Source organism: Anopheles bellator, chromosome 1 (genome assembly GCF_943735745.2).
Source record: "Anopheles bellator chromosome 1, idAnoBellAS_SP24_06.2, whole genome shotgun sequence".
Classification (NCBI taxonomy): domain Eukaryota; kingdom Metazoa; phylum Arthropoda; class Insecta; order Diptera; family Culicidae; genus Anopheles; species Anopheles bellator.
Window position 1 is genome coordinate 2,585,933 of NC_071285.1, and position 24,620 is coordinate 2,610,552.

Below are 24,620 nucleotides of genomic sequence, written 5' to 3' on the forward strand. Positions count from 1 at the left end.
GAACGTGATGGAAATCTGATCCTGAACTGTTCATCTTGTAATCCATTTGTTTGTATAACTGTTTGTACGTCCTGCCATTTATAGGAAAACGACTAAAGGCGATTTAAAGAACGCGACGTGAACGAATCAACTTTTACGATGGCGCTCTATTGGTACACATTCGCACAGCCCTGCACATAGGCTGCGAGCTGTCAAAAAATGACAAGCTCCAGCGTTCGCGGATGTTTACTTATTCTCTCGGTTCGTTTTGGTTGGTTCAAAATCGTGCCGGTTTTTCGTCTGAGCTCCGAATCTGCCGGTACATTACCGGACACCAACCGTAATTCTGACCAATCATTGGACCGTATTCGATGGAGTGGCAAGCGAAACTTCCGCGGCCGGTGCTCAACACACAATGTTCGGCCACCACCGACGAAGATCATGCTGAGGATTCCAGCAAACACCAAGGACGCAAGCGTTCGTTCCCCCACGAACGCGGCATATGGTCCAGCTACGTGTATGTTGACTGTAAGTGGTAAGCACTAGCGGTTGCGCATCTACCTACTAACCATATGGGTTTTTCGTTTCGCAGATGGCGAAGCCGATGCATTGGTGCGTCTGCAAGAGGAGTGGATTAATGTGCTTCAAACGTCCCACTTGTTTGACTTTCAAATCATCGATCGCATGCATCTTAGCCTCACGAAAACGTTCACCATCCGGCACCACAACATTGCCCCATTCGTAAGCAGTCTACAGGAACTCGTCGGCGCCTGTCAACGCTTCCGGCTCGAATTTGAAGGGGTTGGCGTTTACGTGAACGAGGAGCGCTCGCGTACGTTCATTGGCATACGCATAGCCGAGGTGTCCTGGGGACCGCTCAACGCCCTGGTCAACAAGCTTGACGAGTGCCTGCGAGAATACAAACTGCCACCGTTCTACACCGACCGATCGTTCCACATAAGCCTGCTGTGGAGTTTGGGCGATCAACGGGAAGCGATCAGCAAGGTGCTACCGAAGCTGACACAACTCTTCGACGACACGTACGAGGAAGAATACTGTGATTTATCTCAAGCAACCAGAAAACTGTCGTTTAAGTGTGGAAATAAATTTTATCGTTTGCCACTTGCGTGCCAGAAATGAACCAAAACTGCCCTTTCAGTATGCCCACCTGAAAAATCGGAGTCGGAAACAGAGTTTAGTTGATGAAACACACATTCGCATGGCAGTTCGCGCCAATGGCATTACTTACAGCTTGAGAACCTTGTCTTTACCGCCGGATGCAACACGCGAACCATCCGGCGCCCAGTCTACGCCGTACACTTCATCGGCGTGCCCGGGGAGTTCTTGGGCCAGCTTGCGCTCCTTTACGCTCCACACCTTCAGGGTCGAGTCCTTGCTGCCGCTCAGCACCAGGCGTGAGTCAGCGGACCAGGCCACGCTGTAGACTGCCTGTACGTGCCCTCGCAGGGCGCAAATAAACGCTCCGTCGGTTGCGCGCCACAGCCGTATCGACTTATCGAACGACGCAGACGCTACCAGCTTAACATCCGGCGAGTACTTCACATCGTTCACAACGTTCTGGTGGCCAGTCATTCGCGTTATGCACTGTTTCTGGTTCGAACGCCACAGGTAGAGCGTGAAGTCGTCGGAGCAGGACACAAACGATTCCACTCCATCCGGACACACCTTCTCGTACCGCTCGAGCGCCATCCGCCGGAGCGTCTCCTTGTCCTTGTCGACCACACCGTACATTTGCGCTTTATCCATCACCGGATGGAATGGTCCCGTCCGCAACACGTAGTCCGTGTTCAGTGCCAAGCTGTTTACCCAGTGTGCGTGCCCGGTGAACGTCTTACAGAGGACACCATCGTCGGCGCGCCACATTTTGATCAGCCGATCGCGCGACGATGTGTACAGCAGACCGGTGCCGCCCCAGCGGACCGACGTGACGGCCGCAGTGTGGCCGGATATTGTACGAACGCACGTACCCAGCACCACGTCCCAAAGGCGCACATCGTTATCGTTACCGGCACTGGCCATGAACCGGCAATCGGTGTTCTTGTGGTACGGTTCCCACGCGAGGCAGCTGATCCATTGCTTGTGCCCGACCAGCGCCCTGCCAAGCTGCTTACCGGTGTCGGGACACCAGATCCGAATTTCGCCCGCCTTGCAGGCCGAAGCCACCTTCAGCGAATCGGGCGACCAAGCCACACACAACACCCACTGGCGATGGCCGACGCAGGTGAAATGTGGCGTTTCCGTGTTCAGGTCCCACAGACGCAGCGTCTTATCGCCCGACCCACTGGCCAGATGGGCACTGTTCGGGCTAAACGCCAGCGACACTACGGCCTCGGCGTGGCCCGGCATGGTGCTGGTGCATCGTGTCACCGGGCGGACCCGGAATACGGCCTGCGGTTGGTAGACGATATCGAGTACATCCTCTACGTTTAGCTGTTTCTGGGCGAGCGTTTGCTGGATGGTCAGTTTAATTTCCTCATCGTGGACGAAGAACAGGTACGGTGTTTGTTCCTCCTGGTGAAGGAGAGAAAACGAATAATCGCTGTGGCCCGGCCGGTCCCACAACGGTCCCTCTTACGTTCTTCAACAGCGCATTGCAAATGAGTTCCAGCTGTTCCTTCGTCACGTTGATGGGTAAATCGAGCGGTGGGCCTGCCTCTTCGCCGGTGTCGGAGACGAACCGGGCCTGCAGGGTGTGCGTAGCCGGGCCCACTTCGCTCGGGTCCACTTCCATGTTTTCGAGCCAGCAACGTTGTGTATTTTCAAACGGTGCAATTCCCGCATGGCATCATTTCGCGTACTCGCGTGTTTGGCTGTCAGAAATGACAGTCTCCCTTTTGACAGCTGTCCGCGGACGAGTTTGTGTTGTCATTATCGAACATTCAAATTTCACCGAAAACGGTTGCAAATTTAAAACGGAATCCGAATAATCCCGAACTAATTGTTTCTTTTTGTACACGAGCCGGGCAGCGAAACCACTGTTTTAAATACAGTACACCTAGCAGCAGCTATTTGGCCACGGCGACTAGTCGACCTGATCGAACTACAATTTAAGCACAATGTGGCTACGAATCGACGATGTTACGAATGGGCGCAATTCGCATGCACGCACGATGCGCTGGTGGTCAGGAACCGGTCACTCGACCGGTGTCCCCCCCTTTCGCTCGCATGTTTTCGCTTTTTTGGCATCGTACCACGCAAACAAATCATCGCACACCGCGCCACGCTGGGCTCGCAGCTCAGAGAGCGGAGCGGAGCAGGATTCGTACTTCCGTTTATCCGTTTTATTTTTACTCCCATACAGCGCAAACTGTTTTGCAGAAAACCCACCGGCGAAGGCGTTCATCCTGCCATCGCGCGGACCATTACTCGATCGGACACCGACCAGGCGGGTTCTGTGGTGTTACGACGCGATCACCGTTCCCCAATCGAATTGGTTCCACGATGATGGATTTTTTTATTGCCAAAAACCACAATACGCCGGACCCGGCCGTGGCGGTGCCGGCCAAGCTGGACTCTAGCGCGAAGCCAGTGAACGGAAAACGGGTTAAGAAGCACAAGGTACCAACGATCATGGTGACACCACCGACCCCTCCACCGGAACCCGTCTTCTCAGGATTCAACTATCTGCCGATGGAGGTAAGTGCGAGTTTTGGCCGGTGGCTTCAGGCAGGACATTGAGATTATCTTTGTGCAAACCCCCCCTGCACCCGCCCCATCATCTAGCTGCTGCTGAAGATCATGAAACAAATCTCGGTCGACGATCGGCTTGCGTGCGGGCAAACGTGTCACCGGTGGATGGAAGCGGCCCACAACTACCTGCCGTTCGGGCGGCGCATCATTTACAAGTTCACGAACATCAACTTCTGTGACTACGAGCCGCCGATCAAGACGTTTCTGGAGGCATTCCGCATTTTCCCACGGATCGCAATCAAATCCTGCACCTTCTACGGCAACAGCCAGTTTTGGCCGACCTTTGGAGAGTTCGTGGTGGAGCTGACGATAAAGAACTGCCTGATCAGGGACACGGAGCTGCTGTTCGTCTTGGAGAACGTGCCAAATTTGCGTCAGCTCAAAATAGAGCAGTGCGACGAGCTGTTCCGAACGTGGCACTTCACCAAGCGCCTCACCTGCTGCGAGTCTCACTTTGTGCTGCCGGATTTGGCCGACGTGTCGCTCGCGAACAATGACTTCTTGGACGAGCTGCACTTCAACAAGCTGATGACGCTGGCCCCGAACATTGCGCATTTGGATATTTCGAACTGCTTCAAAATGGTGGCCGCCCATCGCCGGGTGGCCATGGTGGAGCACATCATGCGCTTCATCAACATGCACCAGTTCCAGCTGCAAACGCTCAACTTCAGCGGCACGCTCGCGATCGACGACATCTGCCTCAGCACGCTGTCCATGATCGATGGGCTCAGCCTGGAGACGTTCAGCATGACGTTCTGCGACAAGATCCCGTCGGCCATCATCGATCTGCTGCGCCGCCAGCCGGACCTGAACATCACGCACGATCTGGAGTGGAAGGTTGGCCGCCACCCGATCAAGGCGCCTGGGTTCATCAGTTTTCTCGTGCGCCAGACGAACCTCGTTCACCTGGACCTGACCTCGTCGCTAGGGATCACCGATGAGGTGATGGAGCTGATTACCACGTGTTTGCCGAAGCTGAAAACCCTCAAACTGCGCCGCTGCATCCTGGTGACCGACGAGGGCATCATGAACATCGTCAATCTGCAGGAGCTGGAGGTCCTGGATCTGTCCAACTGCTACCGCATCTCCGATCACGCAATGTACCGCGGTGTGATTGGCCGGAAGGTGAAGAATTTCAAGGAACTCTATCTGTGCGAGCTGCCCACGCTAAGCGACTACTCACTCATACAGGTGCGTGGACGGCCTCCCGATCCGGCACGTCCTCTGCCGCCGTTGTTAATCTTGCCTATTGCGCCTTCCCCACACAGGTGACGTTGAACTTTGAAATGATTCAAATCCTGGACCTTAGCAACAGCCCGAACGCGGCCACGGACGCCACGATGCAGTACGTAAACTACTATCTGGTTTCGCTGAAGCAACTGTATCTTCACTGCTGCACCAAGCTGACCGACTCCGGGCTCACGGGGATCGACCTACCGGTGAAGCCCATGATCACGTGGGACAAGGAGGAAACGTTCCCGCTAGACCGTCTGTTCAAGCTGCGCGTCCTGAACCTCATCGGGTGCTACCGGATCACCGATCTGTCGCTCCAGGAAGCCTTCAAGCTGGCCGAACTGAAGGAGCTCCACCTGGCACGCTGCTATCAGGTGGGTATCGGGCGGCGGCGACGGGGCCCCTATGTGAGCCGCGGTCCTTTAATGGAGTGCTGTTGCCCCCCTGCCTGTAGATATCCGAAGCCGGCATCGGCGTGCTGGCGGAAACGGCCAAAGCGCTCGAGTTCGTGGATCTCAGCGAGTGTCCCAACATCAACGACAACTGCATCGAAATGCTGACCCGCAGCCTGAAGCGGCTGCGCACGCTGAAGGTGAACAAGTGCCCGCTGCTCACCAGTGCCTGCCTGGAGATCATTGGCCACAACTGTTCCTATCTGAAGGTAGGCTTCCGTGCCGTCCCCTGCTCGCTGTTCCGTCCGGTCTGGATAAATGTTCTCACATGCTTGAAGTTCTCCTACAGTTCTTTCACGTAAGCGGCTGCGATCGGGTGAAGAATCCGAAGAAACGGTTAGCGCACCTTCCGTCCCTGAAAGCGGTCTACGTCGAGTGGTAGCGTCGGCGGCTGCGGTGGCGGCGGCGGTGGAGCGCTCTTTCGCTCGGCTGAAGAACAATAAAAGCTATTTTAAAACCCCCAAATTGTTGTGTGTCTACGCGAGCGCGACGTGGTTACGAAATTTCCCCCAGCGAATGGCCGAAAGGACTGCGGTGACGCAATGACACGCGCGACACGCGATCGAGCGTATTTGTTTGTAAACAATTACGAGCATCCTTCGTGAATGTCAATGTCGCGCGCCGCGCTGGTCGATCGCCGATCAATCAATCTATCGGACGCGATCGTCGGGCGGGGGGAGGGTAAAAATAGACCGATCAGACGGGGGGCGGAAATGGTAGCAGCCCAGTTTCGAGCACACCCAGCCCACAGTGGTCAGTGTCACTTTCGCCAGTGCTCCGAGTTCCACCGTTCCGTCGTTTTGCCAGCAGCACCAGCAGCAAAATGCAGATGTCCATCGAAAGTTGGTTCAATCTGCACTACTACGGCTTTGGCCAGGAGGGCGCGTCCTCGAGCGAGGAGGACGAACAGGAGGAAGACGAAGAGGACGATGGGTCGAAGGGGGCACCGATCGAGGAGATCGATGACCGTGAGTTCCCGTTTCACGATGACGTGTTTTACATCAACGTGAAGGCGCCACGGGTCCGCACCGGTTTCGATAACCTGCCGATGGAGGTACGGGGTCCTCGTCCCGGGGTGCTCCGGATCCGGAACTAATCGTCCCGTTTCCCCCGTTTGCAGATTTTAATTCACCTCTTTCGCTTTCTCAACACGGTCGATCGCAACTCGGCGGCCCTCGCGTGCAAACGGTGGTTCGAGGCCATGGGCTACCGGGAGTTTCTGGGCGAGATGTGCTATCACTTCGAGGAGGTCAGCATCTGCGACGGTGCGCCACCGATCGCACTGTTTCTGCAGAGCTTCCGGCACTTCTGCAACATCAAGCTGACGAACGTGCGGTTCAACGGGTACTGCGAGTTCTGGGACCTTTTCGGGGAGTACATTCGCGAGATCACGTTCGCCAGCTGCGCCACCATCACGAAGTCGAAGCTGTCGATGATACTGAAGCGCCTACCGTTTCTGGAGAGCCTGGCGCTGGAGGAGTGTGACGAGCTGTTCAAAAGCTGGACCCCCGTGGACCGGAAGCGCGTCGAGCCGGTGTGCCGGTGTCTGCAGAAGCTTGCCCTCCGCAGGAGCAGCTCGTTCACCGTCGACCACCTGGACTACCTGATCGCGATGGCGCCCAACCTGGCGTCGCTGGAGATCTCCAAGTGTCTGAAGCAGGTCGATGCGCCGACGCGCGTCAAAATTCTCACCTGCATCCTGGCCATCATGGAGCGCCGGAAGAAGAAGCTCCGCTCGGTCGACTTTAGCTACACCATGTACGACGATCTGTTTCTCAAGCAGTTCGCCGAGATCGAGAACATGTCGCTCAGCCAGATCAGTCTGTCGTTTTTCGAGCGCGCCCCGATCAAGGAACCGGGCATCATCGACATCCTGCGGTGCCACACCAACATCGTGCACCTGGACCTGTCGTCGTTCCTGAACCTGACCGACTTTGCGCTGATCGAAATAACCGGCTCGCTGTACCGGCTGCGGACGCTCAAGCTGAACGGATGCTGGCTGCTGACGGACTTTGGCGTCGAGTCCATCTACAAGCTCGACTGCCTCCGGGTGCTGGATCTGTCCGACTGCGACAAGATCAGTGATCGCGGGTTCATGAAGGCGATCGTTGACCGGCGGCGCGATTGCATGACCGAGCTGTACCTCAGCATGCTGCCCGGCCTCACGGACAGTGTGATGCTGAAGATCAGCTTGACGCTGCTGAATCTGGCCGTGATCGACTTCTGTGGCTCCGATTGCATGAACGACACGTCGGTACAGTTTCTGTTCTGCTACCTCAAGTTCCTTCGCGTGCTCCGTCTGAACGGGTGTGTTAAGGTGAGCCAGACAGTGGAACCCTTGCCGAATGTCGGACTGATTCGAGTCCCCCCACCGCCTTTTCAGATATCGGACGCTGGACTGACCGGTGAGAATCTGCCCGTGGCCGTGATCGAGATTTGGGACGTACAGACGACGTTCGAGATCGCCGAGCTACGCAGCCTTCAGGAGCTGCAGCTATCCGGATGCTTCAAGGTGACGGACTTGGCGTTGGTACGCTCGTTCCGCTTTCGCGAACTACGCCACATCAATCTGGCCCACTGCGTGCAGGTCAGCCAGCCGGTCAGTCGCCGTGTCAGAAGGTGCGCTCCATCCCCTTTTCTCGTTTGCTTTCAGATATCTGAGGAGGGTATCGTGGCGATGTCACTCCACTGTCCGGCGCTGGAGGAGATCGACCTGAGTGACTGTTTCCTGGTCAACGATCGTTGCGTGGAAGCGATGACCAGGAACCTGCTGCGGCTACGGCTACTGAAGCTCGTCCGGCTACCGCTGCTCACGGGGGCCAGCATTGATTCGCTCGTGTGCCACTGCAAAGCCCTCCGGTATCTGCACATCCGCGGCTGCAACAGGCTGCCCAAGGACTCGCCGGACCGGTTACGGAAGATCCCCACGCTGCGTAACGTACCCAAGTGTTAGTGTAGCTCGATCGTGTCCTTGTCTTTCGTGGTGGTGTCGTGTCCAAACAGTGTTCTTCGTCCCCGGTGACCCGGCGTTACAACGGTACACTCTTCTTTGCAGGTTGCTCCGAATGAACGCGCTCCGATGACGTCCGTATGGTAGTGCAATTGTAACGATCTGCTTAAGTAAATAAAGAACATAGAACCAATCGTACCGTAAGTGTCCACGCGATCGGCACGAACCCCGCGTGCTCTCGGTTTGCTTTCGTTCGCTTCCTGGTTCGTGATCGTCGGCCGGTCGGCCACTTTCGGGCGCCTCGGATCATCGGTTCGGGAAGCAGGATCCGGGGCCTGTGGTTTGTATTTTCTTCTGAACCGGCCCCCGTCCGTCCGTCAGTTTCACAGATGCATCAAGACGCGATGGACTTTGTGTGTCCGGTGAGTGTGTTTCTGCCAGTAGCCGCGACACCAACGCAGCCACAGCCACAGCGGTCAAAGTCTCTCGATCAACCGGCGAAGGAAGCGCGCCGCGAAAAGGACTCCAGGCGTCACGGCACCAAATCCTCGTCGTCGTCGTCGTCGAAGAAACGGGTGCCGGAGACGAAGATGGTGCAGGAAAGGCGCCAACACAGGGACAGCCTTTTCAGCCTCTTCCCGGATGTGCAGTGGAAGCCGGCGACCGGACCGGAGGAACCGGTTCAGGTGCCGGTGGAGTACTGCGACTGGATGGCTCCGTTCAGTTGCGACGGACGCTTCGTGCCGCGCTACGATCTCCTGCCGATGGAGCTGATACTGAAGGTGTTTAAGATGATCAACGCCAGCGATCGGCTGGCGGCCAGTGCCACGTGTCGGCGCTGGCTCGTGGCGGCCCACTGCTACGATCCGTTCCAGCGACGGATGTACTTCAACTTCGATCGAATCGAGTTCAGCGATCAGGAGGGTCCGATCGCGTACTTTACGCAGGCAATGCGTACCCTCCCGTACCTGTCGTTCACGTTCGTGGAGTTCACGAAGCACAGTGACTTTTGGGCCAACAATGGGCAGTACATCCGCGAGCTAACGCTCCGGTGCTGCCTGATCCGGAAGAAGAAATTCATCTCGATCATGAAGAATCTGCCGCTCCTCGAACGGCTCGAGCTGATGCAGTGCGACGAGCTGTTTAAGCACTGGTCGCTCGACTACAGCACCGACGAGCCCATGTTCCCGTTCTCGCTGCCCCACCTGAAGCACCTCTCGCTGGCGGCCTGCGACTACTACAACGAGTACCACTTCGAGCGATTCATCGAGGCGGCCCCCAATCTGGAATCGATCGACGTGTCGAACTGCTTCATCAACCTGTACCTGTCGCGCCGGATGACGATGATTTCGCGCGTCCTCCGGCTCGTCAGCAAGAACCGGAACATCATGAAGGCGCTCAACATTGCCGACATCCCGTGCTTCGATGACGTCGCCTGGCACTGTCTGGCGGAGATTGCCGGGCTCTTCCTGACGCACTTCACCGTCACCTACAGCGACCGGATACCGCTGAAGGATCCGGGCATCCTGAAGTTCTTTGCCGCCCAAACGAAGCTCACCCATCTCGATCTGACCTCGTCGATCGGCGTGAACGATGTGTGCCTGCAGCTGATCGTCGAAAGTTGCCCCCTGCTGGAGGTGCTCAAGCTGCGCCGCTGCTGGCTCCTGTCGGACGAGGGCGTCCAGGACATTCACACGCTGCGCCACCTGCGAGTGCTGGACATTTCGAGCTGCGAGCGCATCTCCGACTACGGCATGCGGGTCGGGATCGTCGGGAAGCGGGCCCGGCCGGTGGACGAGATGTACTTCTCGCTGCTGTGCAACCTGAGCGACTACACGATGTACTACCTGGTGCTGATGTTCAAAAACCTGCAGGTGCTGGACCTGGACAGCAACTCCACCATCACGGACACGTCGCTCCAGTACCTGTGCTGCTACTCGCAGGACCTGCGCAACCTCAACCTCCAGTCCTGTTCCAAGGTACTAAGAAACTCTCCGTTTTCGTTTCACTTCTCTCCGTTTCATGTGTCGCTAACCTCCTCGCTCCTAACCTCGACGGCACTGGGCACTGGGCGGAAAAGGAAAGTCGCCAAGTGGCCGGCGGCACTCGAAAACAAGCAAAAATCGAAAACAAATGGCGGTGGCGATGGCGGGCACGCGAAAGTTAAAAATATTTGAACGCCGCGTCGCCGATCGCCGATTTGCCGTTGGCACCGGTCGCCGTTTCCTTGTTCGAATCCGAAGCCGCCCGATCGGTGGTCGATCGTTCGGGCGCAAGGCGCGCTATTTAACGTGTGCCGTTGGGTCGGTAAGCACCGCAACGCAGTGAGTTTGCAGTGGCGATCAGCGATCAGAGGAGAGCGATGCGTCCGAAACCGCTGCCGATATTCCGACCCCGGTTCGAGCTGCTGCCCGTCGAAGTGAGTTCCCGTGGAGTGCGAGCCGTGAATGGCCCTTACATTGAATGTGTTCTCTTTAACCCCCCTCCCCTCCCGTCTTGCGCAGCTGGTGGTGCTGATCTTCAAGTACCTGAGCCCAAGCGATCGGCGATCGGCGTGCTACGTGTGTAGCCGCTGGTACGAAGCGTCCAAGTACTGTCGGTTCGCCGAGCAAATGGTCCTGCACCTGATCGGGGTCGAGTTCGACGATTTTAAGCCACCGGTGAAGAACCTGATACTGGCCGACCGGACCTACCCGCTGATCAAGCTGTCCCGGGTGAAGCTGAACGTGTGCAGCAAGTTCTGGGCCAACTATGGGCCGTTCGTGCGCGAGATCACGTTCGAGAAGTGTATGATCTGGCGCGAGCGCGTCATCTCGCTGTTCAAGCACATGCCCAACCTGCGGGTAGCCCGCTTCGTCGAGTGTGATCTGCTGCGGGACGATCTGTTCCGCACGTGGAAGTTCTTCGACAATGGACTGTACACGATCGACTTCCCGGGTGTCGAAAGTCTGTCGCTGGCCCGCAACAACTTTAGCCAGCTACAGTTCGAGTCGATGGTCGAGATGATGCCGAACCTGACGCGGATTGACTTTTCGCACTGCTTCCGGCAGGTTGAGGCGAGCCGCAAGCTGTTCCTGCTCGGCTGCATCCAGAAGTTTATCGTCCGCCGGCAGTACGATCTGCAGGCGGTCAACATCGGGGGCATTCCGGTGGACGATATTTTCTTGCGCGGATTGGCCGATGCTGCCGGGTTGCTGCTGGACGAGCTGTGTCTGACGTACGTGGAGAAGATGCCAGCCCGGGCCCCGGCCATTGTCGATCTGTTCCGACGGCAAACCAACCTGCGGCACCTGGACGTGACGGGCTCGACGGGGATAACGGATTTCTGTGTGGACGTGATCGTGAAACACATCCCCGGGCTGCGGGTGCTCAATGCGACCGGGTGCTGGGGAATGTCCGATTACGGCATCAAGCAGATCTTTCGCTTGCAGCACCTCGAAACGCTGACCCTTTCGAACTGTATCCGCATGTCCAAGCACGGCATCATAGACGGGGCAGCGTTCAGCAATCGGGCGATCCTGCGCGAACTGCACCTGGAGCTGCTGGATACGCTCGACGAGGAGTGCGTTGTCAAGATCGGGGCCAATTTTCCCAATCTGACGGTGCTCAATATTGGCGGGTCGTCCACTTGCATCACGGACTGGTCGGCGCAGTACATCTTCTGCAATCTACTCAATCTGGAGCATTTAAACGTCGAACGCAGCACGAAGGTCACTAACATTAACATTCGGCTCATGGGGGGGGTCTTAGTTCACTGTCTAGACCCGCCGTTAATTGATTTCCCTTCCACAGCTCACGGACGCCGGCTTCACCGGGATCGATCTGCCGGAGAAAACGTTCTCCATCTGGGACGTGGAGGAAACGTTCGCGATCGATCGGCTGAAGAAGCTGCGCGTGCTGAAAGTGTCCGGCTGCTACAAGATCACGGACTTTGCCCTCCGGTACGCGTTCCGGTTTACGGAGTTGAAAGAGTTGAGTCTCTCGCGGTGCCATCAGGTGAGCCTTCGGAGAGGGGTAGGGATCTGCCGGCCAATCGCGAACTGAGACCATTAATTTTGCAAACCCACGGCACACAGATTTCGGAAGCGGGCATCGAACGGCTGGTTGCGTCGTGTCCGGCCCTCGAGTACCTGGATCTGGGCGAGTGTCCGAACATTAACGATCACTGCGTGAAGCTGATCGCCATCGCCCTGAAGCGTATCGGCACGCTGAAGCTCGCCAACTGTCCGCTGCTGACCGAGACGTGCTTGGGCTATCTGGCCAAATACTGCACAACCCTGAAGGTTAGTTCAGGCCACCCCACCAAGGGGACTTCAGGGGCGTAGTTTACTCAAGATCTTTCTCCATCCGCAGTACCTGTACGTGAGGGGCTGCTTCAAGCTGCCGCCGGACATAACGGAGCGGCTGTCGACGATCTCATCACTGCGCCAAGTGTACAAGTCCTAGCCCGGTGGGCCACCAGTCCTTTCTTTTACATTAACTAGCATAAGCTTATTTACACGTCACGGACCTTCTGATGGCCTTAAAAATAAATCTTTTCACCGTAAACAAAGTGTACTTCAGGAGTGCCTTCCCCGCCATGCGCAATAACGGAATTGGCAGTAGAACTAGGGTTCTGATCTGATCGCACCGAAGGTAAGAACCGAAATTAGCTGCCGCAACCGACAGAAGGAAGTCACGGCACGGCACGGCACTCTCACTTCAGTCGAACCGTAGCCGGCGGCCAGATAGGAAAGCGAGTGAAAAGCGGCACTGCTTGTTGGCACCTTCCCCACCCGTGAGCGAGGTGACGATCGACGCGCCGCGCGAATAAATAGGTCCCGGGCGATGGCTTTGGCACGGCTGGTGGAGCGCATCGAGCGGACACTGTACGTGCACTACGAGGACAGCTTCATCTACTTTTTCGAGCCCAACTTTGAGTCGCTACCGACCGAGGTAAGCCCAGCCCTAGGTCTATCTGGTCTAGCGTGGCAACACTAATCCGATCCGATCACCCTTGCAGCTGATCATACATCTGTTCAAGTATCTGAACCCGAGCGATCGGAGCGCGGCGGCGTTAGTATGCCGGGCGTGGTACTACGCCTTCCGCTATCCGGAGTTCCTGCGGACCGTCTGTCTGCACATTCACGACGTCGAGTTTGTCGACAATGGCCACCCGCTGAAGGGGCTACTGACCTCGTTCCGGTACTACACGGATGTGCGCGTCACGAAGGTAGTGTTCGGCAGCCGGAGTGAGTTCTGGAGCGAGTTCGGGTGGGCGATCGAAACACTCACCCTGGACAACTGTGTCGTGTGGAAGCACAAGCTGATCTCGATCCTCAAGTATATGCCCCGGTTGCGATCGCTCAACATTCACAACTGTCCGGATCTGTTCAAAAGCTGGAAGCTGGTGGAGAACATTACCGTCTCGTGGACCCTGGTGCTGCCAGCGCTACGGCACCTCAGTTTGGCCCGGAACAATCGCTTCCAGGAGTATCACTTCGACTACCTGGTCAACATGGCCCCGAACCTGGAATCGCTCGATATTTCCGAGTGCTTCGCCAGCATCGAGGCCCGCCAACGGATCCTGATGCTGAACCACGTGCTGGAGTACGTTCGGGTGAATCGTGCCCGGTTACGGCACCTCTTCATCGGTGGCATCCCGGTCGATAATCTGTTCCTGCGCGGACTGGCCGATATCGGTGGGCTAACGCTGCACGGGCTGGGGTTGATGGTGTGCGAAAAGATCCCCAACAACGAGCTGTGGCAGTGTGGCATCATCGATCTGCTGCGAGCGCAAACGCAACTGACGCACCTGGACCTTTCGAAGTCGCTCGCCCTGAACGATTACTCGCTGATCCAGATCTCGCGATCGATACCGCAGCTCGAAACGCTCATCCTCAATCGCTGCTGGATGGTCACGGACTACGGGATCACGGCGATCAAGAGCTTGGTCCGGTTGCGGCACATTGACCTGACGAACTGCGAACGGATCACCGACGCGGGCCTGGTGGGGGGCCTGTTCACGCACAATCGCAAAAATGTGCGCCGCCTGTACCTTGGGCTGCTGACCAACATGAGCGATGCGGCCCTGACGAAGGTGTCGTTCGAGTTCTGCAATCTGGTGGTGCTCGATCTGGGCGGGTGCTCCAACAGCATCAACGATCTGTCGGTGCAGTACATCTTCTACCACATGACCCGGCTGCAGGAGCTCAATCTGGACTGCTGCGCCAAGGTAACCCGCCGGAGTAGTCCGATCCCCGTTGCTCTTCTACGTCTAATGCTGTCGCTTCCGTAGGTCTCCGATGCCGGCATCACCGGGGTGGACATGGAGGAGAAAGCGTTCGCCATCTGGGACATCGAGCTGTCGTTCTCGATCGCCGACCTGACCGGTCTTCGCTCTCTGACACTGGCCGGGTGCTACAAAATCACCGACGTGTCGTTCGAGCGGTGCTTCCATTTCCGCGAGCTGAAGGAACTGAGCCTGGCCCGGTTACTGCAGATCACCGATCGCGGAATCGAGCAGCTCGTCCTCGGGTGTCCCTCGCTCGAGGTGGTGGATTTCAGCGAGTGCCGTACGATCACCGACCGATGCGTCGAGATCGTCACCAAGTGTGAGCCCCGGCTGACGACACTCAGGCTGCAGAACTGCCCGCTGCTCACGGACCAGGCGATGGGGTGCATCATCGAGAACTGTCAGGTGCTGCGGACGCTCAACATTCGCGGCTGCCACCAGATCTCGTCGTCCGCGGAGACGTGGGTCCGGTCGGCCGTCAAAACGTTGCGCCATCTGCAGGGCAACACCCGGGAGGAGCTGTAGGGGCGGGGAGTCAACGGCCACCAGCAAGTCAGGTGGATCGCTCGCTCTCTCTCACTCTCAGGCACGAGGGGAGTATAGTAATGATCAGTAAAGGCTTTCGGTTAATTAGTCGGTGCGCTCGATGCTTAAGAGATGGTGCGAGATCAAAGGCAAGAGCCGACGCCGCCGGCGACCTGTTGCGCTGCCGACACCACCTTCATTCATCCGAGGATCGTCGGATGGAAGGATGGGATCGGCATCGGAAATAAGACCCAGCGCGGCCAAGCATGTCCAAGCGCAAACACACAAAAGTGCACGCATCCGATCGCCGGGAGAGAGAGAGAGAGAGAGAGAGAGGAAGGACCGGGGCCCGGGGTCGGTTACAGGAGTGAATTTATATGATTTAATAATTTTATGGCACGCATCTCCGGTGTTTTTCGGGTTTTGTTTTACGACCTCACGGGCGGGCCGGAGGGTGCTGTCCGGCCACCACCACCACTATCGTCGCCGCCGCCTATTGACCTTTCGGCCTTCGTGTTCGGCGGCGGCGACCCGGGTTGTTGTTTTACCGGAGCGCACCGACAGGAGCAATATGCAACGGAACTGCAATCCTCGCACAGGTAGCGCGAAACGGTCGGCCACTTTATCGCTTTACGGCACCCGGCCCGCAGCACCGTTCCGGGAGATCTTCTCGGGAACTTCTCGGAGGGAACTTCCTTGGCGGACATACAACGCACACCGTGTTTGCGCTGGAATTTGTGATGATCGCTCGTCAGAGCCTTTTTTACGACGCAGCAACCGACGTCAACGGCGAATCAGATGGGGACCTCCACCGGCCACTGGGCTCCCCACTGGGCAAACAAACCCCGTGGCCAAATACACCGAGCGATGTGTAACGAAACACTGTCCGGTCCGGAGTAGCCGTAGCATCCCGGCCCGGATCAAAACAAATCCCGGGTTCTGTGGCGATCGCACTATTTACTCCGCACACGACGACGACGACGACGATCTTCGCGCGGTCCGCGCCGTTGACATCGCCTTCTTCTGCTGTGGCTGCGTGTGTGGCGCGTCGTCACATTCCTCCGATGACACTCTCGGTCCGGAGTCCGTCTCCGGGCAGCGGGTCGAGCGTTTGCTTGAATTAATTTCCAGTCACGAAACCGGCTGGCTGGGGGCTGTGTGTTCCGCCGTTTTGTTTGTAGCCTTCCCGGGCCGATCCTCACCCGAGAGTGAGCGGCCAAGGGTGGGGGGGACTGTTTGCCGGAGAAATTAGTGAGATTTTTAAGAAAACGGTATCACGACCACGGCGCGTCGTCTTGACCGTCCCGGCTGTTTCAACATTCGAGACATTCGATTGAACGTTTAAATACGATCGCTCCGCCGTTCGCCGTGGTGATTAAACAAACCCCCCGCGGGGGGAAACAGGTGCACTGGTGCCTCCCCCCCTCCCCACGGGGACCCTTCCATTAAGGGGGTCACCCGTCCGATCCGCGGGAGCGCTGTATGTGGAGCGCTCTGTGGAATTGGAAGTGTAAATTCGTCCAACGAGCAAACAGAGCGCGGTGAGCTGGAAAATGGAGGAAATCGTGTCACGGACCCCCCTTCCCCCCCTGGCCGGGACCAAAGAACCACGGGTCCTCTGCCTTCCGTGGAGGCTCTCGTCAAATCCTTCCCAGCCTTCCGCGATCATCGATCACGAGAAAAGCACCGTCGGGAATAATGGTTGACGCATCCTTTTAGCTTTTTCTACTTTCGAGTGCCGCGCGCCAGTGGGCGGAGCCAGCAGCCGGGCGGCGGTCGGGGATGGCTAACCCTTCCACACCAATGGTGGCGATCAAACACCTGATCGTTCCGCCATGGCTGGCTGCTATGTGTGTGCGTACAAACGTTTGGCCCCGCAACGAGCGCGACGAAGAGGGAACGAGTGAGTGAGCGAGAGCAAGCGATCGGGCTGACCACTAGGCTGGACAGTGGATCCACGGCACACTTTGCTGTCGGCCATCATCCCGACGAGGAGGACGCGCTGATCGATCGCGCGCGCGCGTTCGGTTTCGGGTGACTTCAGCGCCAACCTAGGTGACGAACCCGCCGAATGGTGATCTTCTAATCCTTCTTCCGCGTTTTTGTGTGCCTGTGTGTGTTTGTGGGTTGTGAAGAAAAGTGTTCCACGATCGGGATCCCGACGGGCCGCGATCGCGATAAAGTTGGCACCTGACCGAGAGTGCGAGTGCGAAGTGACACCCGATGCTACGATCATCATCCTCCTCCTGACGGGTGTGCGGTGTGGCCATTATTTATAAAACATTTGACAAACCCATACTAATTAATTAGTGTATATCGACGGCGTTACTACAAGGAGTATTATTAAAATTGTCCATATTTGTGGAGAACGTGCGGTGCGGTGTGTGATCGCTTCCCTTTTTTTTATTGTTCGCGTGGCCATTCGAAGACAATTTCCTAACGACGACGCCCGAACCTAACGAGGTGTCAGGTGGACCGGTGGCCTGGTGACACGAAGCTGCTAAAACGGTAATCAGTTTATTGCTTCGCACGATCGTGTGAGCGACCAAAGGACATTCAAACGCGCGACGCGTCGCGAATTGTACTGTTCGGGGGGTTGTGATCGTGCCATCAAATCGGCTGGCTGGTGCCGATTTGCCGACGGCACCAGAGTAGCCCCAGTGACTATCGGGTTTTCGCGGCCGCCAGCGGGACACCCCCGGGTGCCAAACGGTTCCTAAAGAGGAGATAATTTTCCTAATTGCACCGCACGCGATCGTTACCGCAAGGTGTTGTTCGTGTGATTAACAACAGTTCCGATCACCGGCCGGGTGATCGGATCGCTAAGGATCCCGTCCGCTAGTGGCCCCTGCGGTGGTGAGTTATTGAATTTTGAAATCAACATTAAAACACTAATCGCGTGGGAAAGTTCTCGCCCATAACGATCACCGATCCCGGAGGAGCTGGACCACCCGGGTGGCGGCGGTGGCTGGGTCAATGTGTGATGAATAAACAGAGGCCTGCGGAAGAATTCGGTGAAGCGGGAGCAAACAGTCCGGCCGACTGTATGAATATGCAAATGTAATCGATCGTCCGTGTAGAACAATGGGCCCCAAAAGTAATCGGGAACCGAGTTTTGTGAATGCGGCTTGCGAAGGAACAGTTATTATTCGGGTTTGGGATTTTTCATTGAAAGGTGATCCAAAGGCTCCAAAAATACGTTTCGTTTTTGAGATGCTGTTATCGTTAAATTATGCAATTCTGGTTCGATGTGAACGGTAAGAAAACGCGATCGGCACGCTCGATCATTTTCATGTCCTTCGTCACTTTCGAAGCAAAATGGAACGATGACTGCTGCCAGACTAAAATCAGTTGCTCGTTTTGGATGCATTGGCTTCTCTTGCACCACTCACCACTTTGGAAATAAGTTTCTAACATGATCGATCCAAACACATTTAATGGATCATCCTATGGAAAGATCTTGTGGATGAGTATCTAGAGCAATAGAGACCCAGTCCGTAGAAGGAACGACACGATCTCTGAGCTGTTCACGGACTCGAACTCAATCGACAACGATCGAAAAATCGCAATGTCACAATCGGTAGAAGGACATCAGCGTGTAACTCTTGAAGAAGTAAACACCGGGGACGGGGGATCTTGGCCGAATGCCAACCTTAATCTTGTAGATCTCCCCCGTCCCACCCGCGGCCGGGACACTTTATGCACTGCGCGCGCTCCCTTCCCGCACCGGAAAGGGTCCTCCGCACGTCGACACATGCGCGGCCGGGACCGGGGCCACGATCGGGCAGTCGAAATGTATAAACACCTAATTAACACATCATGACATGTAGCCTGCCACTTAGCAACACTCGAAAGTGATACAATTCAAATTACCAGTTAATTTTTTACGACAGCGAACTTCAGATCGCGCGCTCCGTTTTCTTCTCGGTCCCCCGCCGGTCCCCACCGGGTCGGGGATTCGGAGTCTTCTCACCTTTTGCTCACCTTCCTGTCTGTCTGTGGGTTGCGTCGCCGTGGGTTTCCCTTCTCTTGCGGCGCTCGATCGAGGCCCATCCGTGATCCGTTCATCATTTTCTCAGCGCACCCCGGGACCTGGCCATAATCGCCGGTCGTGTTGCTCTGCGTGCCACAGTACAGTAAAAAACCGCGGTGTCGAAGTCCAGTGGGCCGCCTCGTCGCCGATTGACCTCTCGCGATCGCTCGTAAAGCGGCTTTTTTCTTCCATCCTTCGCTCCTGAAGGATGGATTATCGAGAGTGTGTCTTTACAACCATCGGAAATGTCTTAATTATTTCGGATCACCGATTGCCGTCTAAGGGCACGGGGACTCCTCGACTCGGCGTACAGAAGCGACAGCGAAAATGGCGCAGCGCAGCGATGGATGGACTCTCTCGAGATCGCGCGGTGTAAAAGAGAATTCCCTGCCATATTACTTTTATGGCCCCCCGGCCGGCCGGGGCCCGGGGCCCGAATACGGCGGTCGGCCGGCACCGCCACAAACGGCTCACAAAAATCCGCGCATCACAATCTTCGACTCGACTTCGGGCGTGCGTGGAGTGTTTCATAGCGTTCCGGAGCGGGCCAGCGGCCAGCAGCTTCCAGGGCCCGGCGGTACGGGAGCACAAAATCCGTCCCGTCTCCGTCCGTCCGCCAGCCCCCTTCGCGCACCACAATATCAATATTTTATTATTTTTATCTCTTTTATTGGAAAATATCATTTAATTTTTATTTCTTTATGGCGGCCCGGGCGGTACACAGCGGTGCTGCTGCCGTTGCTTCGCGGCCGTGGGGTCTAATCGGGACCCAAAGTACCGCCACTGCGAAGGGATGGCAAGCATTGACCGTAATAACGCGCGAAGAAGAAGGAGGAGAACAGAAGCTTTGAGGCCCGGCTTTGGGCTTCGGAGCGGTTCGGAAGGCCCATGCGACGGCAAGGTCAGCCACGGCTTAATTATTTCCAACCCGTTGCAGTTCATTTAAAAAATTATCAATTGCAAATCCGAACGCAACCGAACGGGGTAATCGGCCAGGTCGGCGACGGAAGCATGGCCGAGGGCTGGTGCATGGTGGGAAAAATCAAAGAACCCGCCCTGTCACCGCGGTAGGCGGTGCGGTCCGTGGGGAGTAGCAAAGAAGGAGAGACCGAAACAGAACTTCGACATGGGAGCGGTTCGTCGGCGGCAGCCGCGAGGCCATAAAACCGTCCTTGAGTGTTTTGTTGATGAATCAATTAATATTTCTCTGATTTATGTTTCATGTTTAGCCTTTTACCTCCCATTTTCCCAGCTTCGCCGTCGCCGTCGGTTGCGGCTTCTTTTTCTCTCCCAAGCCCAGCTTTATCACCGGGGCAATTTCGCGCAGCGCATTGATGGCTCACCCTTCCCAAGTTCAGCCGTGCCCGTGCCGTGGCGGCCGACAATCAAAGCGCGAGGTTCGTCGCTTCCCGCGCACTGAAGTCTTTCGATCGATCGGAGCCGAAACCCCGGTAGCCGGGCGCGCGAAGCGAAGCGTTTATTAGCCCGAGATTCCGATTCGATCGGCAGCTTGTGAGAAGACCGCCATTTCCACTCTTTTGTTTGCACGCCGCCTACCTCGATGACGTCGCGTCTGGCCGGCACCGGGACATGTGACGGGATGGAGATCTGGCGCGCTGGCTGGTGATCGATATTTGATCGAGCAAAGTGCGTGCGTGAGTGTGTCGGTGTGCAGCCGAAACGCGGGCTGACCCTGCGTCGATATTTGCGCTTCCAATTCGCGCCACCAGAGGGCGACGTCACCGGTCCCGAATGCTAATTCGTTTGTAATGGCCAGCCAGCCCAAGCTGCCGGACGCCGGTCAGATTACGGCTGATCGGACCGGCGCAGGCCGGGGTCAGTAATTGAAAGCCCCGCGAGGCGTCGTGTGACATAAATTAAGTCCGGCACAGTCCGGTTGCCGGCCGCCGGTTTATGGTATGAAGTTGAGTGTATCTGGGCCCGCAAAAGGGCCCCCCGCCCAAAAAGTGACGTCGTGACCTCACCCGTGAGGCATTCGGGGAAAAAAGACGTTCGACGACGAATACGGTTTTACCCGCAGCTCCGGTCCGGTCCGGGGTGGCCATGTTTGCGATTTGTTTTCTTATTTCGAAATCCAGCCATCTTCCCCGAGAGCCAGTAATTATTTCCATCACGCGCCCATCTCTGTGCCGTGGGACGCCTTTGTGGGCCTCCTTTTGTGTCTATCGTCAAACAGACACACCGTGGCGCTTTCGCCGTCGCCGTCGCCGCCGTCCCGTCGCATCCTTCGGTCACGGCCACCGAGATTTGGACGTGTCCGAGCGTTTGAAGCTCTGCTTCAAAAGGCGCGTTAAAGCAGATCGAGCGGATCGGACCGACGGGCACAGACGCACACGTTTTACGATTTGTTTGCCCTCGGATCGGTGTATTTGAACAGACCTGGTGGCCGTGCCGTGTTTGAGGACGGGTTGATTTCATTACTGACCGGTCTGCCCTCGTCGGGACGGCGGCCGGTTTTTCGGGGGGAGGGAGCAGCCAAACAAAACAAGCAGAAACTCCGACAGCGAAGGAATAAGTAAAAGCCCAGCGTCCAGCGTCACCCAATAAAAAATGGGGGTCCCAACCATTTTGTTTTACTCGCCCCTCGCCCCTTGTTTGCTTTCTTCATCTTTCCCTTCTCTCTCTCTGTAGCTCCTTCCGGATCGATGAGATCAGTCGAGGCGATGGCAACGTCGCACATACTGTCCGCCATTGATCCAATTTTAACTGGCTCAACAAACAGCGGCCCGGGAATGAACGGTGGCGATTCGGCCAATGGGACTCAGAGCAACGGCGGACTCGGTGGCCAATCCGGCTCGGGTGCGGTAACCATGACGGGGCACCGTTCGGCCGGTGGCTCGATCGGCGATCGCAATCTGTCGGTCACGCTCGACGACCGCGACCTGTGGATACGCTTCCAGAACCTCACCAACGAGATGATCGTCACCAAGAACGGCAGGTAAGGTGATCGGTGATCGGTTTTGAGGAGAATCGTGGTGACGCTAACTTTCCGGTGGGGTTTCACTCGGCAGGCGCATGTTTCCGGTGGTGAAGGTGACCGCGACCGGGCTCGATCCGACGGCCATGTACACGGTGCTGCTGGAATTTTCCCAAGTCGACTCACACCGCTGGAAGTACGTCAACGGCGAGTGGGTAAGTTCTGAATCCGCGCCACTCAGGGAATCCGCGCATCCGTGTCCCGTCGGTAAACATCAGCCCCCCCCCCACCCGGGTCGGTGCAGCCCGGTTCGTGGCAAATGCATCGAGGCCACCGTCAGCAAGGAGCCCGCTTGTTTGTTCCGTAACAAACTATTTGCATTACGCTAATTAATGCACTGAAACAACAAGCATCCGGTCCGGGGGTGCTAATGAGACCCTGGGGCCCTTGGGCCCGTTTTGCAATGGCCGCTAACGATCACCCCACCCCGCTCCGTTTTGCAGGTCGCGGGCGGCAAGGCAGAAGCACCGCCGCCGAACCCGGTGTACGTGCACCCGGAGTCGCCGAACTTTGGCCAGCACTGGATGAAGGAGCCGATCTCGTTCGCCAAGGTGAAGCTAACGAACAAGACGAACGGCAACGGGCAGATCATGCTGAACTCGCTGCACAAGTACGAGCCGCGGGTCCACCTGGTGCAGGTGGTGTCGGACGCGCGGGACCAGCGGAACGTTCACACGTACCCGTTCCCGGAGACGCAGTTCATCGCGGTCACGGCGTACCAGAACGAGGAGGTGACCTCGCTCAAGATCAAGTACAATCCGTTCGCGAAGGCATTCCTGGACGCGAAGGAGCGCCCCGACTCGGTGTTCTCGCGCGAGAGTTCCACCTACGGTTGGCTCAATTTCCACCCGTCGTACGCGACGGCCCAATCCCCGCTGGCCTCGGTAGCACCGCCCGTGGTCGACCGGGGTTCGTACCAACCGCATCCGCATGCCGGTTCCCGCTCGAACCGGGTCGCACCGTATACGACGCAACGATCGCGTAACACTAGCGGAAGCTCTTCACCTCAGCACGGGTCCTACCTGCCGCTGGACACTGTGCCGTCGCCGGTCTTTTCCTCGTACCCTTCGACCTGGCAAACGCAAACCACCCCGGCCGGTTCCTACTGGAGCAATGCGACGGGGGCGAACCAGGGTCAACCTGGGAACGCGGGGCCGGGAAGTCCCAATTCGATCGCGCCCAACATTTCACCTACCCCGTCGAACGGGTCGCCTTCGTACGCTACGTCCTCGCCCGGTTATCCGGCCAGCGGCGGGCATCACGGCGGGGCTGGACTCACGCCGCAACAGCAACCGTACATCCCGGTGTCCGGATCGCAAATGGACGGTGGTGTCTACCATCAGTCGGCGTCGGGATCGCCGCAGCAAATCTACAGCCCTCCGAGTCATCAGGTACGGGTCCGGTCCGGATTAATGGCCCATCAACCTTTCATTAACCCGTTCGTTACAGATCTATCACCCGACGCCGACACAGGTCGGGTCACCGAACCACCAGCTGTACGGGAACGTGCTGAACGCACCGTCCATCACCAACCTGGGCTACTCCACGTCCTGGCACAGTGCGGGCGACTTCAGCATGTACCAGAGCAGCTACCACTACCCGACGGCCGAGTACATACCCATGATCGGTGAGATCAAGTGAGTCCACTGGGGGGGGTCTCCACAGTCCCGGCGGCACCGTGTCTAATCGATCTCCCACCCCCCGCCCCGCAGCACCTACAACCACCCATCGGACATTACCGAGCTGACGTCGGTCGGTGTTCCCCATCGACATTTGGATCCCTCGACTGGCACGGCGTCCCCGCTGCAGTACCATACGCATCACCACCATCACCACATGAGCGAAGGATCTTCGCTGGTCCCCTCGTCCCATCATCCACCCCACCACGCGGGACCACCACCGACGGCGCAGTGCGTAGAGAACCAAAGTCCCGAGCCGGCACCCGGGACGGGCGGCGTGTCAACCCTCGGCTCGGTAACCTCTTCACCGGGTGGCTCGGTCTCGGGGCCACAGATGGGCCCCCAAAGCCCCGGCCGGCAGGGGACGCTAAACACCGTCACGGGCAGCGCTTGGACGCCGCTCACGCCACCGCAGACGACGAGCGGTATCTGAGTCGGTATGTCGAATGTAAGAATGTTGTGTTAGGAGCTAAGGTGCGAGTTTAAAACAGGGAAGTACCGAGTGCGAGCGTGTGCGATAGACGCTTCTAGTTAGTAAGGAAGCGCGTAAATTAATCCGCAAACCGCCAGAGATAGAATAAAGCGAACGGGAAGTCGTAGTGCAAATTCAAAATGCCAACCCGCCGTCGTGTATTTCATTGTGTGAGCGTGAAACGTTTCACGCGCGCGAAACATTTCACGCGCGCGTGAAACATTTCCGTTCGAGTTCGGAAATCTTCAGCAATGAGAGACAAAGTGAAGAGTGAGAATGAGAATTCGACCAAAAAAGTGAGGAGGTCTGTCAAA

At 57.1% G+C, this 24,620-nt stretch overlaps 8 protein-coding genes across 10 annotated transcripts in view; 7 read left to right on the forward strand and 1 right to left on the reverse strand.

Moving 5' to 3' along the window:
• LOC131206585 (uncharacterized) overlaps positions 1 to 107 on the forward strand; it is a 951-nt gene extending 844 nt beyond the window's left edge. Inside the window, exon 4 of the mRNA XM_058199192.1 lies at positions 85 to 107. Within this exon, the coding sequence (XP_058055175.1) occupies positions 85 to 107 (23 nt within the window). The remainder of the gene's footprint in view (positions 1 to 84) is intronic.
• Positions 108 to 250: 143 nt separating this feature from the next.
• On the forward strand, positions 251 to 1,119 carry LOC131206586 (U6 snRNA phosphodiesterase 1). The gene is made up of 2 exons (XM_058199193.1): positions 251 to 507; positions 572 to 1,119. Exons 1-2 carry the CDS (start codon positions 351 to 353, stop codon positions 1,117 to 1,119), a joined length of 705 nt encoding a protein of 234 aa, XP_058055176.1. The 5' UTR covers positions 251 to 350.
• On the reverse strand, positions 1,068 to 2,782 carry LOC131205932 (protein Notchless). Its single transcript, XM_058198248.1, has 3 exons — positions 2,576 to 2,782; positions 1,229 to 2,511; positions 1,068 to 1,147 (listed from the first exon to the last, which is right to left on the reverse strand). Exons 1-3 carry the CDS (start codon positions 2,729 to 2,731, stop codon positions 1,135 to 1,137), a joined length of 1,452 nt encoding a protein of 483 aa, XP_058054231.1. The 5' UTR covers positions 2,732 to 2,782; the 3' UTR covers positions 1,068 to 1,134.
• Positions 2,783 to 3,383: 601 nt separating this feature from the next.
• Positions 3,384 to 5,829, forward strand: LOC131216179 (F-box and leucine-rich repeat protein 13-like). 2 transcript variants are annotated; one of them, XM_058210596.1, is made up of 5 exons: positions 3,384 to 3,636; positions 3,724 to 4,881; positions 4,959 to 5,297; positions 5,378 to 5,584; positions 5,665 to 5,829. In XM_058210596.1, exons 1-5 carry the CDS (start codon positions 3,442 to 3,444, stop codon positions 5,755 to 5,757), a joined length of 1,992 nt encoding a protein of 663 aa, XP_058066579.1. In that variant the 5' UTR covers positions 3,384 to 3,441; the 3' UTR covers positions 5,758 to 5,829. The 2 variants fall into 2 exon arrangements, with proteins under 2 accessions (XP_058066579.1, XP_058066581.1); XM_058210598.1 differs by having other exon boundaries at positions 5,654 to 5,800.
• A 316-nt stretch (positions 5,830 to 6,145) lies between these two features.
• On the forward strand, positions 6,146 to 8,555 carry LOC131214951 (F-box/LRR-repeat protein 2-like). 2 transcript variants are annotated; one of them, XM_058209302.1, is made up of 5 exons: positions 6,146 to 6,429; positions 6,496 to 7,692; positions 7,759 to 7,962; positions 8,029 to 8,323; positions 8,431 to 8,555. In XM_058209302.1, exons 1-5 carry the CDS (start codon positions 6,199 to 6,201, stop codon positions 8,442 to 8,444), a joined length of 1,941 nt encoding a protein of 646 aa, XP_058065285.1. In that variant the 5' UTR covers positions 6,146 to 6,198; the 3' UTR covers positions 8,445 to 8,555. The 2 variants fall into 2 exon arrangements, with proteins under 2 accessions (XP_058065285.1, XP_058065286.1); XM_058209303.1 differs by having other exon boundaries at positions 8,029 to 8,308; positions 8,431 to 8,515.
• Positions 8,556 to 8,729: 174 nt separating this feature from the next.
• On the forward strand, positions 8,730 to 12,933 carry LOC131206590 (F-box and leucine-rich repeat protein 13-like). Its single transcript, XM_058199199.1, has 4 exons — positions 8,730 to 10,304; positions 12,118 to 12,321; positions 12,402 to 12,608; positions 12,679 to 12,933. The coding sequence occupies exons 1-4, from the start codon at positions 8,730 to 8,732 to the stop codon at positions 12,769 to 12,771; spliced, it is 2,079 nt and encodes a 692-aa protein (XP_058055182.1). The 3' UTR covers positions 12,772 to 12,933.
• A 108-nt stretch (positions 12,934 to 13,041) lies between these two features.
• On the forward strand, positions 13,042 to 15,377 carry LOC131205822 (F-box/LRR-repeat protein 14-like). Its single transcript, XM_058198084.1, has 3 exons — positions 13,042 to 13,260; positions 13,328 to 14,539; positions 14,603 to 15,377. Exons 1-3 carry the CDS (start codon positions 13,153 to 13,155, stop codon positions 15,122 to 15,124), a joined length of 1,842 nt encoding a protein of 613 aa, XP_058054067.1. The 5' UTR covers positions 13,042 to 13,152; the 3' UTR covers positions 15,125 to 15,377.
• Positions 15,378 to 21,823: 6,446 nt separating this feature from the next.
• On the forward strand, positions 21,824 to 24,267 carry LOC131206591 (T-related protein). The gene is made up of 5 exons (XM_058199202.1): positions 21,824 to 22,116; positions 22,190 to 22,310; positions 22,599 to 23,546; positions 23,605 to 23,792; positions 23,868 to 24,267. Exons 1-5 carry the CDS (start codon positions 21,824 to 21,826, stop codon positions 24,265 to 24,267), a joined length of 1,950 nt encoding a protein of 649 aa, XP_058055185.1.
• Positions 24,268 to 24,620: the final 353 nt, after the last annotated feature.

Excerpts from the sequence above, each read along its gene's own strand:
- LOC131214951 (XM_058209302.1), top strand. The coding sequence starts at position 6,199 with ATGCAGATGTCCATCGAAAGTTGGTTCAATCTGCACTACTACGGCTTT. Across the intron at positions 7,693-7,758 it reads GTCTGAACGGGTGTGTTAAG|ATATCGGACGCTGGACTGAC; the intron begins GTGAGCCAGACA and ends CCGCCTTTTCAG. Across the intron at positions 7,963-8,028 it reads ATCTGGCCCACTGCGTGCAG|ATATCTGAGGAGGGTATCGT; the intron begins GTCAGCCAGCCG and ends GTTTGCTTTCAG.
- LOC131205932 (XM_058198248.1), bottom strand. The coding sequence starts at position 2,731 with ATGGAAGTGGACCCGAGCGAAGTGGGCCCGGCTACGCACACCCTGCAG. Across the intron at positions 2,512-2,575 it reads GCAATGCGCTGTTGAAGAAC|GAGGAACAAACACCGTACCT; the intron begins GTAAGAGGGACC and ends CTCCTTCACCAG.
- LOC131205822 (XM_058198084.1), top strand. The coding sequence starts at position 13,153 with ATGGCTTTGGCACGGCTGGTGGAGCGCATCGAGCGGACACTGTACGTG. Across the intron at positions 13,261-13,327 it reads TTGAGTCGCTACCGACCGAG|CTGATCATACATCTGTTCAA; the intron begins GTAAGCCCAGCC and ends TCACCCTTGCAG. Across the intron at positions 14,540-14,602 it reads ATCTGGACTGCTGCGCCAAG|GTCTCCGATGCCGGCATCAC; the intron begins GTAACCCGCCGG and ends TCGCTTCCGTAG.
- LOC131206591 (XM_058199202.1), top strand. The coding sequence starts at position 21,824 with ATGAGATCAGTCGAGGCGATGGCAACGTCGCACATACTGTCCGCCATT. Across the intron at positions 22,117-22,189 it reads ATCGTCACCAAGAACGGCAG|GCGCATGTTTCCGGTGGTGA; the intron begins GTAAGGTGATCG and ends TTCACTCGGCAG. Across the intron at positions 22,311-22,598 it reads AGTACGTCAACGGCGAGTGG|GTCGCGGGCGGCAAGGCAGA; the intron begins GTAAGTTCTGAA and ends TCCGTTTTGCAG.
- LOC131206586 (XM_058199193.1), top strand. The coding sequence starts at position 351 with ATGGAGTGGCAAGCGAAACTTCCGCGGCCGGTGCTCAACACACAATGT. Across the intron at positions 508-571 it reads CAGCTACGTGTATGTTGACT|ATGGCGAAGCCGATGCATTG; the intron begins GTAAGTGGTAAG and ends TTCGTTTCGCAG.
- LOC131206590 (XM_058199199.1), top strand. The coding sequence starts at position 8,730 with ATGGACTTTGTGTGTCCGGTGAGTGTGTTTCTGCCAGTAGCCGCGACA. Across the intron at positions 12,322-12,401 it reads GTCTCTCGCGGTGCCATCAG|ATTTCGGAAGCGGGCATCGA; the intron begins GTGAGCCTTCGG and ends CACGGCACACAG. Across the intron at positions 12,609-12,678 it reads AATACTGCACAACCCTGAAG|TACCTGTACGTGAGGGGCTG; the intron begins GTTAGTTCAGGC and ends CTCCATCCGCAG.
- LOC131216179 (XM_058210596.1), top strand. The coding sequence starts at position 3,442 with ATGATGGATTTTTTTATTGCCAAAAACCACAATACGCCGGACCCGGCC. Across the intron at positions 3,637-3,723 it reads TCAACTATCTGCCGATGGAG|CTGCTGCTGAAGATCATGAA; the intron begins GTAAGTGCGAGT and ends CCCATCATCTAG. Across the intron at positions 5,585-5,664 it reads ACAACTGTTCCTATCTGAAG|TTCTTTCACGTAAGCGGCTG; the intron begins GTAGGCTTCCGT and ends GTTCTCCTACAG.